Source organism: Leucopleurus acutus, assembly GCF_964270905.1.
Source record: "Leucopleurus acutus genome assembly, chromosome: 7".
Taxonomy (NCBI): Eukaryota; Metazoa; Chordata; class Mammalia; order Artiodactyla; family Delphinidae; genus Leucopleurus; species Leucopleurus acutus.
This window is the reverse complement of record NC_139150.1, coordinates 5,652,940-5,668,376: the sequence shown is the minus strand read 5'-3', so window position 1 is coordinate 5,668,376 and position 15,437 is coordinate 5,652,940. Positions and strand designations below refer to the sequence as shown.

General features: G+C 42.6%; 2 protein-coding genes across 3 annotated transcripts in view; both read left to right on the top strand.

The window, feature by feature from the left end:
• Positions 1-2,406: 2,406 nt before the first annotated feature.
• Positions 2,407-2,899, top strand: LOC309963636 (uncharacterized protein). Its single transcript, XM_082842105.1, has one exon. The coding sequence runs from the start codon at positions 2,782-2,784 to the stop codon at positions 2,878-2,880; it is 99 nt and encodes a 32-aa protein (XP_082698231.1). The 5' UTR covers positions 2,407-2,781; the 3' UTR covers positions 2,881-2,899.
• A 591-nt stretch (positions 2,900-3,490) lies between these two features.
• ABL1 (ABL proto-oncogene 1, non-receptor tyrosine kinase) overlaps positions 3,491-15,437 on the top strand; it is a 132,484-nt gene continuing 120,537 nt past the window's right edge. For both annotated transcript variants that reach the window (XM_082842099.1, XM_082842101.1), the window contains exon 1: positions 3,491-3,629. In XM_082842099.1, coding sequence (XP_082698225.1) covers positions 3,494-3,629 — 136 coding nt within the window. In that variant the 5' untranslated portion in view covers positions 3,491-3,493. The remainder of the gene's footprint in view (positions 3,630-15,437) is intronic.

Genomic DNA, 15,437 nt, shown 5'->3' with positions numbered 1-15,437 from the left:
TAGGAAATGATTAAAGCATTAATAGGAATAAAAAGCCAAATTCAAAGAGAAAGATTAGGGTGATGACCAGGATAAGAATGGGTGAGTTAAAGGGCTTCCCTGGTGGCGCAGTGGTTGAGGGTCCGCCTGCCAATGCAGGGGACGCAGCTTCGTGCCCCGGTCCAGGAAGATCCCACATGCCGCGGAGCGGCTGGGCCCGTGAGCCATGGCCGCTGAGCCTGCGCGTCCGGAGCCTGTACTCCACAGCGGGAGAGGCCGCAACAGTGAGAGGCCCGCGTACCGCAAAAAAAAAGAAAAGGAAAAAAAAAAAGGGGTGAGTTGAAGGGAACAAAGTTGTTGAAGTCTGAAGAGTGTTCTACAAGCCAGGACCAAGTCTGTCAGCCAGACTAGTGATAGAGCAAAGCTAACCCAATTAACATCTAAATATAAATTCCACTTCTAAATTTGGGCACACATTTTCATATGCTTCACATTCAGTACCTCCAAGTGACTATTTTTTCTTCAATCCAATATCTATAAAATTAGCACCATTTTCCAATCCAGCAAAAGTATTTCTAAAATACACAACTCGGTAACTGAATGTACAACACCTGTAATGCAACTGGTTTCCCTCTACTGTCAGTAGCAACTTCTAAAAAGTCAACTGTCTGGGGCTTCCCTGGTGGCACAGTGGTTGAGAGTCTGCCTGCCGATGCCGGGGACACGGGTTCGTGCCCCGGTCCGGGAACGATCCTACATGCCGCGGAGCTGCGGGGCCCATGAGCCATGGCCGCTGAGCCTGCTCCGTCCGGAGCCTGTGCTCCGCTCACAGCGGTGAGAGGCACGCGTACCACAAAAAAAAAAAAACAAAAAAAACAACTGACATTATATCAACAGTTACTTGATACTGAATGGTACAGTGGAAAAATAGTGACTTTGTCACACATCACTAGGCCAGTGACCTAGTCACATCTCACTCGGTTTCCCCATCTGTATATGGGGGTTAGCAATCCATGCCTCACTGGGCTAGAGTGAGGATTAAATGAGAATACAGTTTATGAAAAGCATAACAGCATAGTAAAGACTAGGTGTTGTGATGAGTGGATCCTCTTAGAAATGGGTATATCCGGGGAAGGTAGGTGCACTGCTCTGGGGAGACATGGAGTGAAGAACTGGGGACAAGGGTGCATTGTAGTTGCATAAAATGGGTTATGGCAGGTGTGCGTTTGGTGTGTCCCGGTCATCGGCTAGCTCTGTAGGCCTACTCAACGATCTCGGCTAACATGTTTTCATGTAAATATGTGTACACCTCTGAAATTAGATTGTTTAATCTTTCCCCCGCCCCCAGAAGTTCACATACCTCACTGTGTGAGTTTGAGATTAATCTCAAAGGTTCCTTCTCACCCAGACATCTAAGATTGTGTTTGGTTTCGCCTCCGAAAGGTTCTTAAATGCTGTTTCTTTAATGGGTGAGCTTCCTGATACTCCAAAGAAAGAGTTCGTTAGCAGAATGTCGGACGCTTTCCAGTTGTCTATTTTTCGCTAGTTCTAATATTTATGCTTCTTGGAGTAAAGGTGGAAGCTGGGGGTGGGGGGGGGCGGTGAAGTCACCAAATACCTCAGTTTCCAGGAGCGAGCTAAATTTTCTCTCCTAAAGAGGCTCAAGGAAGTAATCCAACTCCAGTTCTGGGGAAATCCAATCCGCAGATTTCCCCTTGCTTTGGTTCCTCGCCGGTCTTAACTACCCGCTCAGGGGAGCCATCGGCCAGCCCTACGCGCGGCCGGATAGAGTCCACCGGCTCCCAGGAGGGCGGACCGAAGCTCAGGAGCTGGGAGTAGACAGGGGCTGGCGCCGCAGGACCACAACTCCCAGCACGCTCTGCGGGCTACGCCAAAAGTGGTTGGCTGGGGGCTCTAGCCGTACTGTCCCTACCGGCCAATGGGGTGCAGGAGAGTGATCTGACCCGGATTTTCGGAGACCAATGGCAGTACAGGGGAGGCGGGAGCTTCCTTACCACTCACCTTGCTCTCGGAAAAACCACATTTAACAGGTCGTGCGGGGCTGGGCTCCGGCGGGCAGGGAGACTAGAGCCAAAAAGTGCGGCGGCGCCCCAGAAAGCGGCGCCGGGAGGGTCCCGGTCACCTCGCGGCGCGCACCGGACGTCACTGGGGGCGGGGCCAGAGGCGGGGCCTGGCCTCGTTGTGAGCGGCTCGTAATCCATCATGGCGGCCGCGGGGGTCGGTGACCGTACCTGAACAGCGCTGGAGCCGGAGCCGGTTCCCGGGTCCTGCGGCTGAGGAGCCCTTCCGTTGTCCACGGCCCCTACCTGCGGGGGGAGGTCGGGTCCTGCGATGGAGCCCGGGGGATGTGACTACCTGGCGGCGGTGGCCGTAGCAACGTCCGGGGCCGGGGGAGGGGGTGTTTCGGGCAGAGACCCCCAGGCTCAGAGCAGCTGAGGCGGCCGGGCCTCCTCTCCCCCTCTGCCCGCGACCCGCCTTCGGGGCCGCGAGAGTCCTTCGTCCCTTACAGCCCCGCCCGGGCTCTGGGACCCTCGGGGTGGTCTCTTTCCCCAGACCTGGGACACCCCGTTTCCTGAGGCGTGGAGGAGCGTCGCCCCCGGAGTAAGCCACCCGTGCCTCGCCCCGGCAGCCTCTCTCTTGCCCCCGAGCCGCTCCTTGCTCCGACTCCCGGCCCCAGGTTTGGCCTCGGAGCCCCCCATTCAAATCCCATCCCTGCTGTCAAGGGGCCTCCCCTTCCCCCCAGGTTGCTCCCGTGAGCCTCTAATGCCCTGACTTCTTCCAATGTCACCTACGGCCCCCTTAGTCTCAGCCCAGCCAAAAACTTTAATGCAAAGGAAAAGCTTGGACTGGTTTCACAGGCCTTTTAAAAAGCGGACTTAAAAGTTGCTGGCAATGCATTCCTTCTCGTCTGAGTGGAGGGCCAGCTCTCGCTGAAGTCGGGGTGACCCGTGTCCTTTTCCGGAGAGCAGGGTAGAGAAGCAGGAGCGGCAGCTAGGGCAGCAGGAAGTTTGTCGGAAGATGAAGACACCAAGATAGGGGTTGGGTGACTTCCCCAGGAAAAGTTCTGGAGGAGCCTTCAAACACGATCCACGTTTCCCTGATGTGTGGAAATCGACATGACTTGAGCCTTACTGACCCTTGTACAGCATACCCTGTGAATATTTCTGTTTAGGTTTTTCTGCTTGAAAGGGAAGAAACTTACTCAGCCAGTAAAAGACACTTAAAATCAAGAAACTTTGGGATCACATCGCAATTACATTACTTCGAATTGACAAACTGCGAATATAATCTGAACTCCTCTGTTTACACGTGTCAACCTAAAATCTTCGCTTCCTTTCACTATGGAAGATGTCTTGTGATTGACCTCAATTACTGACTTGTGGAGATGCGGTGAATGTGAAATCCCACATATAGATCGTTTTCCTTCTAAGCTCCCTGATCATTCTGAAAGATCTTGAACCCTCTTCTGGAAAGGGGTGCCTATCGTTACTTTATGGGGCAGCAGCCTGGAAAAGTTCTTGGGGACCAGAGAAGGCCAAGTTTGCCTGCCCTGCACTTTATCAAAGGAGCAGGCAAGAAAGAATCATCGAGGCATGGGGGTCCACACTGCAATGTTTTTGTGGAACATGGTGAGTGCTTTTCAAGCTTTCTGGTCCTGTTTTCAGCTTCGGGAATGCCTAAGGAACTTTTGAACCACAGCACTTGTGTCAGTTCTCTCCAGTTTTACTTAAAACTTCTGTTTCTGTAGTTATCTCTTAGTTTCTGGTGGAACTTTCTTTGTATAAGAAAAAGTTACTTGGTGACACTGGATGACTTTATTCAAAGTCTCTTTGAGTTGCTTATTTCTTGCCTGATTCCCCTTCTAACTCACTGTTGACCTTGGACAAGCCATTTTACTATGCCACCTTCCTGAGGAGGTTGGGTTTAAGTGGTTTCTCAGGACCCATAGTCCACGATTCTGCTCTGATCTAACGCACGGGGTCTTCCTTCCCCTGCGGTGCGTGGATCTGTTACTAGTTTATCTACAGGGAGCTTTTCCCATATCCTCGAAGGGGTTTGTGCTCCCCTCAAAGTTAAAAACCACAGGTCCTAGTTGACACTAATATTCTTGACCTTTTCAATCATAAGTAGAACTTGAGAATACTCACTTTGGAGCTATGTGGGAACAGTCGAGGCGGCGGAGGCAGCATTCCTTGTGAGTTGAGGATCCCCAGCTTCTAGTTATTTCACCTTACACCGGGAGTATTCCTTTGCCATGGATGGGGCCTTTTCCTCCTCCTCTCTCCCTGTTTCATATGACATTTGGGACAAGAAAGGTTGTCTTTGACATTTTTATGAGCGTCACTGGCATTTGAGTGCTGACAGTACATATTATACTGGTCACGTCCAGTAATTTTGCGTGAAGTTTTAAAGCTAAGGGTCAGCTTAGACTGATGTCTGGGACAGGGGACAGCCATGCACCAATTAATTAGGGTCCTGTTTGTACTGTCACAGCCTGACATTTTTCAGACTGTGTACTTTATATTAAAATATCAACTGAGCCCACCCACCCTATAAGCAAACGTAGGACGTGTGCAAGTAGCATATACTTTGAAATTCAGTCACAAATACCCTTAACAGCGGGTGACTACGACGAACGAAGTTCTCTATTCAGTGAACTTGCATTTGACAGTTGAGGTTGATTTTCTTAACGGAAATCGTCATCTAAATAACCTGAGTACTTGGATTTTACTTTGCCTTGAAACATTAGTTATATTTTAGCCTTGGTTCTAGACAGGCAAATATAGTAATGTGTTACGGTGCTTCCCAAGTTCAGGATTTATAAAGTGAATTGTTTACATTTTTAAATAGTGATGATCATGCAGCCTTAGTGAAAATTGGTACAGAGTTTTTGGAGAGCTTTGGCCAAACTTATCAGAATTTAAAATGTACATACCAGTGACCCAGTAATCTCACTTCTAGGAAACTATCCTGGTATAGAACACTGTAGTGCCTTACATGTGCCTTAAACCCCTCCGGGGGGTCCAGAGGTTAAAACTTTTCGTATTAACCCAATACTAAGACAAGACGTTATTTGCACTCTCTGCTCTATTGGTGCAAAAGTAATGCAGGCTCCTAAGTGTGAATCAAGGCTGTGGCGACTAACTGTAGTAACTGTTGTATTCTTCATGCCATGCACTCATGTGGCGACTAACTATAGTAGCCGTTGTATTCTTCATTCCGTGCGCTCATAGTAAAAAAAAAAAAAAAAATTTTTTTTTTGGTTTTCACTTAAGAATGTTCCTGGTGAAGCAGCAAAAATGATTAATTTTACTAAGTCTTGACTCTTGTGTTTATATCTTGTTAATCTTCTGTGGATGAACGGGGAAGTAATTTTGTGTGCTGGTTGTCTCTAGGAAGAGTGCCTGGGCAGTGGTTAGTTGCGAGCTGAACTTGCCACTTTTTTCATGGACTACCATTTTTACCAACAAACTATGGTTATTCAGATTAAAAAATGTATAACAGAGTCTTTCAAGGAAGACAACTGGTAGTGTCTCTTGTCAATGATAAAATTTTTGCTTGCTTTCCAGCGAAAATTAGGATTTTGGAAAACTTGTATCTGCTACTGTGATGTAGAGATTGGTGGTAATATTTACAAATGTGCTATTTTGATATCTTATAATGGAATGTATTATTTGGAAAATCTGCATAATTCAGTGAACTGATATTTTCTAAATGATCAACACATGATGTTATAAAATCAGGCACAGGTACAAAAGATTCATTCAAGGTGCAAGATGGACCATTGGATTTTAATGTAACAGAATACAAAAATTAATTGATAGAGTTTTAGATTCTACTCAAAACTAATCTTTAAGAAACTACCACTTAGCGAGTTGGTGTAGCTTCAAAGAACAATACCTACAATTATTTATAAACAGGGGAAAACAAGTTATTTTCCAGTGATAATAAACTGTTCATTTTTAGGTGAACAAATGAATAAATGATTTAACTTGTTCAGTTTAAATTTATACTGTGGTAGATATTGATGAGATAACCTATATAAACAAAAGCACTTTGGGGTCCTATATAATTTTCAAGAGAGTAAAGTGGTCACGAGATAAAAAAAGTTTTAGAACTGCTGCTACAGAAAGTCTATCAAGAAGTCATATAAGGGTGTGCGCAAAAAAAGAACAAAAAAACCCGGAAAGTCATATAAGGATGTTTATTGCCAGCATACTGTAAAGTACCACCACTGAAAGATGTCCATGTAATGGTAAGTGGAAAAAAGCGATTTGGGGATCAGTCTGCATGGTATGGCCCTATTTTTGTAAAACAAAAATTAACTATTTATTTGTACATGCACAGAAAAAAGAGTGGAAGGATTTAGACTGACATAGTTGTTAATCTCTAGGGAATTGGGATTTAGGTGGAACAGCAGAAAACTTCCACTTTTTACTTTGCATTTGTGATATTCCAGACCTTTTACAGCAAATTTGTTTTATTTTGTAATACCCAAATTATGAGGGTTTAAAAACCAAATCGATGGGAGCCCAACCAAATAATCACTTCTTTGTAGCACCTTTTAATGAAAGAAGTTGCCTAGATCATGTTTTACTGAAGACAAATCAGTTTCTTTGGACTTCGGGTATACTTTTTCTAGGGGAACAAATGGTTCTTGATCTCTCACAGGCTGATCTTTCTAGAGTTGGTTAACATCCATATAGATTGGATTAAAAAACTTGCAGCCATAACATACAACGTTGAACCAGACATGAATCTGGAAGCCAAGAATAATGTTGCGTGGTGGTGGTGAATCTGAAAGGAGTGGGCAGATGGCAGCTTTTTGCTGGGATCTTTCAGGGTCAAAGGGCTGGTCATATGTACAGGGGAAAAGAAAGGAAACCATGATATTATTTCAGGGACCATATGTTCCTTCCAAATTTCGGTGTCTTGACTAAGAAAATTCACTTTTATGAAAGCTGGTAAAGCAGGACTGAAAGCATTCACTAGTAAATCTGTTCACCTTAGTGTGTCCTTCTTTCTTCAGCAAATATTTATTGAGCTCACACTATGTTCCAGGTAGTGTTTTAGTCATTGGTGATACATTAGTGAATAAAAACACTTCCCTGCCCTCCTTAAACTTACATCCTAGTGGGTGGAGACAGACCATAAATAAGCTAAATAAGTAAAATATCGAGTATATTAGGTAGTGGTAGGTGCTGAGGAGAAGAATAACATAGGAAAGGGGGCAGGGAATATTGGAGGGGGGTGATTTTCATTAGGGTGGCTAGAGAGGCCCCACTGAGAAGGTGGCGTTTGAATAAAGACCTGAGGAGGGAGGTGAGGGAGCAAGCCATGGAAATAATGGCTTTCAGGCAGAGGGGAGTCAGGGCGCACAGGGCCCTAGGCAGAGCTTGCATAGCAGGCTCACGGAGAAGCCTAGAGTAGCTGGAGCAGAGAGGGCAGAAGGAGAGTTGTAGGGGATGAGATGGGCGGTGGGGGCAGGCGGCTGCAGAAGAATGTGGCCTTGTTGTCCATCTCAAGAATTTTGACTTTTACTCATGTGGTGTTGGGAGAATTTTGAGGGAGGAGTAACAGGGCCTGATTTACGCTTTAACAAAATCTCTCTGGCTGCTGCGTTCTGAAGGAAAGCAAAGGAGGAAGGAGGGATTCCACTTGGCTGTTGATGGCAGTACCCTAGAGGAGAATGGGGAAGGCTTGGCGCAGGGTGTGGCGGTGGTGGAGGGGTCAGATTCTGGGAATATCTGAAGGCACGGCAGACTAGATTTTCTCTTATGTTCGATATGAGACGTGGGGTTGTGAGGGAAGTCGAGGGTTTTTGGACTGAATAACTGGAAAAATGGCGTTGCCTTTTACTGAAATGTAAAGTAGAGGAGCGGGGTTTGGGGAAATGGGTTGGGGGATGAAGATCTGGAGCTGAAGTGCCTGTTACGCATCCAGGTGGATGTGACAGATACACAGTTGAGTCTACAAGTCTGAATTCAGGGAAGCAATCCAGGTTGGTGAGAGAACCTGGGAGTCACCAGGTTCTAGATGGTATTTAAAGCTAGGAGAATGGATGACGTCCCCAAGGGAAATCTCCATGTATGTGTCTTTCATATAAGTAATGTGCTATTCAGTAGTTTATGATATTAAGACTTTACATTTTTATATAGGATTAGTTTGAATCTTTTTTTTTTTTTGCGGGGGGGGGCGACATTCAAATTTTGCGTGGGAATGATTTTTAAATCCTATATCTCTGTGGATTTTTTTCCCCCTAAATCAGAAAGTTTCAGAGTTAAAAAAAAATTGCACACAATTTTTCCTATTTTTCTTGGTAGTGAATATTTTTAATATAAAACCATTTCAATTTTTAAAGTTTTGTAATTCTTTTCTAGTTAATGCCTTAAAAAATTGAAACTTTTTTTTTCTCTATAAATTATTTCTGGATTTTCTAATTTTAACTTAGTACATCTATGTCCTTCAAGGTCTTACTTATTTAATTTGTTTATATCAGATGTTTTGCTATGACCTTAACTGAAAAATGATTTTAAGAAATTGTTTACTCTCGATTTAAAACTACTCTTTTCAAATAAAAGTTTATTCAAGGTAATCGAATAGGAACTTGATAGATCAACACTGTAATTTTCATCACTGTTAAATTATACTAAGCATTCAAACACATCAGGAGGTGGGAGAACATACAGCTATTGAGTCTTATAGGTATTAAAGTTCAGTCAGATCCTTAAAAAGAGGTTGTTTGGAAAGATTATATCCCTGTATTTATTAGGTATTGGGTTGTGGTACATGAACTAAGAAAATGCAAAGTTTTATGTTTGTACATTTTTTTTTAAGGCATCCTGTTATTTTCCATAGTCTAATACATTTTGTATGGCTTTCTTGTTTTTCATGAAATCTTATTGGCACTTTAAGAAATATGCTTATAATATAGAAGAATACAGAAATTTCAGTCATGGGATAAGTAACGGAGGATAATCAAAGATGGTTTAACGAAAAGAGTTTTTACCTTATTTAAATGAAACATCCTGTTAAAGAAAATAATAGAAATTGGAGAAAACAAGAAATCATTTTGTATTGGTTAAGATCTGTGCTTCAGATCTCCGTGTGATAACCACTGGTGTGTTATGAAGTGTGTTGCAAAGAGATACACTTTATGAGTGGGAGGAAAAGGATGAGTTAACATGATTGAGTTAGGAATTATACCCATAGGAGTATGTCAGGCATATTATCTGGGTCTACGGGGTAAAAAGATTAAAATTGCTACTTAGATGATGAGTGAGTATCAGTAAAAAGAAGCACTCCCTTAAGGTCTTCTGTGTGCGTATTCTGCAGTTCCCTGACTCCTTGCCTTTTTGGTGGTTGCGCCCCTGACATCACTCTCCTGTGGGTTCAAAACCCACCTACCTTTCAAAACTCTGCTTGGGTCCCACCTCCTTCCTGAACACAAATTTTGATGTGTTGTTTTTGGAGTGTTTATTTCCCAGATACTTGGGAGAGTCTAGATATCTTACTGATTTCTAACTTAATTCCATGTGGTCAGAGAACATCCTCTGTAAAATTTCAGGTTTTTGACATTTACTGAGATTAATTTTATGGCCCAGCCTATGACCTGTCTTACTGAATGTTCCATTTGTACTTGAAACAAATATGTGTTCTGCAGTTGTTGGTTGTAATTTTCTATAAATGTGAATTAGATCAAGTTGGTTGACAGTGCTGTTTAAAATCTTCTACAGCCTTAGTTATTTTTTGTATACTTTTTTATCTGTACTTTTGCTAAGTTTCTTTTTGGTCTCTTTTGTTACTGAGCAGGGGTGTTAAAAATCACAGCTGTGATGATAGATTTTGGGTTTTCTTTGCTTTCAATTCTATCTTAAAATTTTTTTAGCTTTTAAAGTGTTTGTTAGAAAACAAAGATGGCACGGGTTGGGGAAGGAGGGGGGCTAAGCAATTAACTAAAGAAGCTAGAAAAACAAAGTAATCCCACAGTACACAGAAGGAAGAGAATGGTAAAAATAAAAACAGAAATTAAGGGACTTCCCTGGTGGTACAGTGGTTAAGAATCTGCCTGTCAACGCAGGGGACACAGGTTCAAGCCCTGGTCTGGGAAGATCCCACATGCCATGGAGCAACTAAGCCCGTGCGCCACAACTACTGAGCCCACATGCCACAGCTACTGAAGCCCACACACCTAGAGCCCGTGCTCCGCAACAAGAGAGGCCACCACAATGAGAAGCCCCCGCACCACAATGAAGAGTAGCCCCCACTCGCCACAACTAGAGAAAGCACGTGTGCAGCAATGAAGACCTGACACAGCCAAAAAAAACCAGAAATTAAGAAATGGAAATGATAAAAATACCAAAAGCTGACTTTGAAAGAAATTTGTAAATTAGGCGAACGTCTAGCAAGATTGATGAAGAAAAAGAAAAGGCATACACGAGCAATATTGAGAATGAAAATATAACTATAAGTATTCTGTTAGTTTTTGTTTCATGTATTTTGAAGCTCTGTTACGTAACCAAAACTTAGTTTTCTTTTTCTGCTTTTCAGTTGGGATACTTTCTGTTGATCTGTGTTCAAGTTCACTAACTCTTCTGCAGTTTCCAGTCTTAAGTTTCTTTAAAATTTTCATTTCAGATATTGTCATTTTAAATTGTGAAATTTTCATTTGGTTCTTTTTTATAGTTTGCATTTTTCTATTGAAATTCACCATCTTTTCACTCATTAGGTCCATCTTTTCCTCCAAATCCTTGAAGGTATTTATGATAAAGATCTGTCTGTTAATTTAAATATCCGGGTCATCTTGGGGTCTATTTTTATTGATTGCTTTTTCCTTACATTATGAATCACATTTCCCTGCTTCTTTGCATGTTTAATCATTTTTTATTATATGTCAGACATGTGGATGTTACATTGTAGGGATTTTTGGATCTTGTCTTACGTTAGAGAGGTTTTCGTTTTGTTCTGACAGGAAGTTAAGTTACTGACATACTCTTTTGACCCTGAAGTTTGGTTTGTGTTTTGTTAGATTGAGTCTATTTTGGACTTATCCTTAGTCCAGAAGCATGGCCCTTACTCTAGGGGGCATTCTTTTTTTTTTTTTTTTTTTTTGGCTGCATCGGGTGTTCATTGCTGTGCGCAAGCTTCCTCTAGTTGTGGCGAGCGGGGGCTACTCTTCGTTGTGGTGCATGGGCTTCAGTAGTTGTGGCTCATGGGCTCTAGAGCGCAGGCTCAGTAGTTGTGGCGCACGGGCTTAGTTGCTCTGTGGCATGTGGGATCTTCCTGGACCAGGGATCGAACCCATGTCCCCTGCAGTGGCAGGCGGATTCTTAACCACTGCCCCACCAGGGAAGTCCTAAAATTCTTTTAAATTAAAAATTTTCTTTCAGATTTTCTTTGATACTTAGTACTTGGTTCCTTGATGGTAGAGACCAAGTTCATATATCTTCATGGGTCAAGCACTATATTTTTTACAGGCTAGATGCTCAGTAAATATGGACTTGAATCTAGTTAAGTGATTTTCTCAATGCCCCCTCTGTATCATGAACTGTGTCAGTCTGGGGTAGGACAACAGACTACCCCAGAACAAGGGGACAAGGTAGCTAGCCAACAAAAGACTCTGTGTCTAGTTTACAATCCTGAGGACCACCATTGGCCATCTGCTTGGGAAAGTGGTTATTGCCTTTGAATCAGCAGTGTGGGATAGGTCCAATAAACAGGCTGAAGTGAGGGGGTACTTGTTCAATTTGATCTTGGTGGTTAAGTGGTGGGGAGACCCCTGCTGGAGCCAACAGTACCTTTCACCTAGGTTCTTATCTTTTTATGCCAAGGGCTGCTTGTGGCCACTAACTGAATCTGGAAATACAGTATAGTACAGGAGTATTGGGCTGAATTTATAGTAATACCTAAACTTAATTGGAACCTTCACGTAAATAGATTTTATTTTTTGGCATTTTCACTTTTATGAGAAAGAAAGAAAGGCAGCCATTCCAGTATTAAGAATTTGGTCAAAACAAACAACTCCTGAATTTGCCCTGGTATTGTGTAGATTCAACATTAACTTATGTACTTTCTGCTTCTGCAGTATCATTAAGTAATTCATGGTTTTATTGGTGATTCTGTAGAATCCTGAATTACAGAGGGTGTTTCTTATGGATGTGTAAAGATCTAAATATTTTAAAAGCACTTTCATATACTTTTTTGGGGGAAATCTATAATGTAGATAGGATAGATGTTATTCCTCTTTTTCAGTAGAGAAAACTGAGGTTCAGGGTGGTGAAATAGTGTTTTTAGGATTATATTGCTGATTCATTATAGAGCTGGGGTTGAAATCAAGTGTTTTTTGATAGCTTGAGTATTTTTTCTGTCAAAAGCATTACTTACTTTTTTGAAGATGGACTAATGCCTTTTGAAAATCTTCACAATGTTGAAATGGGGCGGGGGGGGTTTAGATTTAGAATGCATCTAATCAAGAAGTTTATTTTTTTACTGTTTTGTGGAATATGTTTTTGACACTATATTGAATATTCTTACCTTTTGGTAGTTGGGTGTTTGGGGATGGTAGTACATAACAAAATACCTTATTTAGGCATTTATAACTTACAATTTATGCTTTAATAAATTTAATTTTATTATTTATAATTTTAGAAACCTGTAAATTTTCCATGCTTTGTGACAGTTTTAAATTTTATTTTAAAATTTTTAATAATTTCAAATAGACAATACAATTTCTGATTTAACTACAAAACTACATTACATATATTTAAACTATAAAACTATATTACAAACGTCTGTTCTGGGAAGCTTGCTTCTATCCCAGTCCTCTATCCTCTTTATTCCGCTATTCCCTTTGGGAAGCCAGTTGTATTAGTTTCTCTTATCCTTCCAGTGTTTCTTTTGCAAATGTGAGCAAATATATATTTATTAAACAAACGGTAGCATGCAGTATGTACTGTTCTGCACTTTAAACTTTTTCACTTAATGTATCCTTAGGATCTCTCCATATTGGAATATAGATATCTTCATCCTTTCCGTTGGCTTCTGTTGTATCCCACTGTCTTGGAAGTACCATTGGTTTTTCAACTAGTCCTCTGTTTCTGGATATTTGCGTTGTTTCCTGTCTTTAGCTATTACGGACAGAGCTGCAAGAATAACCTTATACCTGTCATTTTATCCTTGTGTAGGTATAGCTGTGGGAGAGATTCCTAAAAATGGGAGTACTGGGCTAAAGGGTAAATGCATTTGTAATTTTTATTAATAGCTAGATATTACTTAGTAGATAGTAGTAGCAGTTAGATAGATATTAATATGGATACTGTGTTGATGGCTACATTCCCTTCACTAGTAATGCACAAGAGTGATTATATCCCCAGAGCCTAGCTGAGAGAGTGTTACCAAGTTTTGGGACTTTTAAGTAAGTGATAGTATTTTGGATTTATTATGGATTTAATTAGTAGCTCTCCTATGAGCAACGTTGAGCATTTTGAAGATGCTTGATGGACAGACATATTTATCTTGCTGTGAACCGTCTCACCAGGTCCATTATGTGGCAAATGCTGAAGTAGGGAACTGTGCAGGGCCAGGTTGGTTGCCTGCACAGCATCCACTGTCTTCTGATCTGTCACTGCCCGTGTGTCTCACAAGAAACAACCCCATCCCAGCCTCCGGGAGGGGGCCTGATTAGGTGGTTTTCAGCCCTAGTGGTACATTAAAATCTCCTCAGGAGCTTAAAGACTTCTGTCCAGGTTCCACCCCTGGGGAGGATTTAATTGGCCCGGGGAGATGCCCGAGCATCAGTTTTTTGCCTGTTTTTCTATTAACGAGAGATTTTATTCAGAAAGATTATTGCGAGGGAGGGTAAGAGACTATTGAAATAGAGAGAACGCTCTGATCGTAAGGGCTGCAAAGTGTCCCATTGTTTTTGTTTTTAACTCTCCAGGTGATTCTTACAGGCAGCCAGGATTGAGCACCCCTGGTCTAAGACAATCATAGCATTCTGAGTTGACCCAGTCTGATGGAAAGCAAGGCCTTTTCTTCCCTGGAGCTGGGGGTGGACCATCTTTGCTTCTGGTCATCAGTGTAAACCTAGAGGGCAGCCAGCCTCAGGCTGGAGCCTGAAAGCCTTGTGGGGCGGGGTTGGTGTTGGGGGTGGAGTGGGGGGAGGGAGTCGGCACAACGTGGGGCTGCTATGCCAGCTTGCCTCTGGACTTTGAGTTATGTGACGTCGTATGTTTCCTTATAGTTTAAGTCATTTTGTGTTGGGTTTACTATTACTTGCACCACTGGTGTTCTCGCTGAAAAAGCAATACATTTTACCTTGATCAATTATTTCACCTTTCCATCTTTTGAGAGAAAAATGACAGATTCCATTGACAAATGATGTTATAATTCTTATATGTGTTAGGCTCTTAATTTACATACTACTTTCACACTTGTTTTTATGTTTTGTAAAATTGGCAAAATCCTGTGTTATAAGGATATTCTTACTTCTCCCTACCACAGTGTACTAATTATATCCCTGAGGTGTATTGCTGGACTGCCATGTTTTAGCACCACTTCGTTAAAGATAATGCGTTATTTATATTGTCTTAAAACCCAGTGCTGGGTTGGTAGTGCAGCCTGGCTGCCGCCACTTCTCGGGGACTGACTGCATCAGCCACTGCCAGCCCTCCTGTGCCCCTACAGCTTGGCTTGTCCTGCCATTGGCATCTCCAGCTAACGTGCTGAACTCCAGGCCCCTTTGAAGAACGCAGGACTTCTGGCTTAAGGACCTTTTATGTTTGTTCCAGACTGTGCTGCGAGGAAGCCACGGGGAGAGTGGTAAGTGCTGAGTGCCCCGGGGAAAGACTGGTCAAGGACTCAGCTCAGTTCCGGTATCTCCCTTGAAGAATGCTTCTGGCTCCTGTTTGCCTAAATGTTAAAACAGCTTCTACCTCACAACAGTGTCTGTTCTTGAGGAATGACAGTCAATTAGGAGGAAAACCAAACAAACAAAAAATCCCAATGCTAAGAACCTCATAGCCTAAGATATAGTCAGAACATTGCCTGAGGGGAAAGAAATGTCAGGATAATGTTTGTCTTTCAATTGCCCTTCCTTCCGGAGGCTAACAGTACTAACAGGTGACATTTGATGAGTGCGTACTATATTCAGGCACTAGTCCAATTACTTGTAATATATTAAGTTATTTAATACAACAACAATTTCAGATATATATATATATATAGATATATATATATATATATATATTTTTTTTTTTTTTGCCGTACGCGGGCCTCTCCCTGCTGTGGCCTCTCCCGTTGCGGAGCACAGGCTCCGGACGCGCAGGCTCAGCGGCCATGGCTCACGGGCCCAGCCGCTCCGCAGCACGTGGGATCCTCCCGGACCGGGGCACGAACCTGTGTCCCCTGCATCGGCGGGCGGACTCTCAACCACTGCG

What these genes read in the sequence shown, in the direction of transcription:
- LOC309963636 (XM_082842105.1), top strand. Translation starts at nt 2,782, where the DNA reads ATGTCACCTACGGCCCCCTTAGTCTCAGCCCAGCCAAAAACTTTAATG.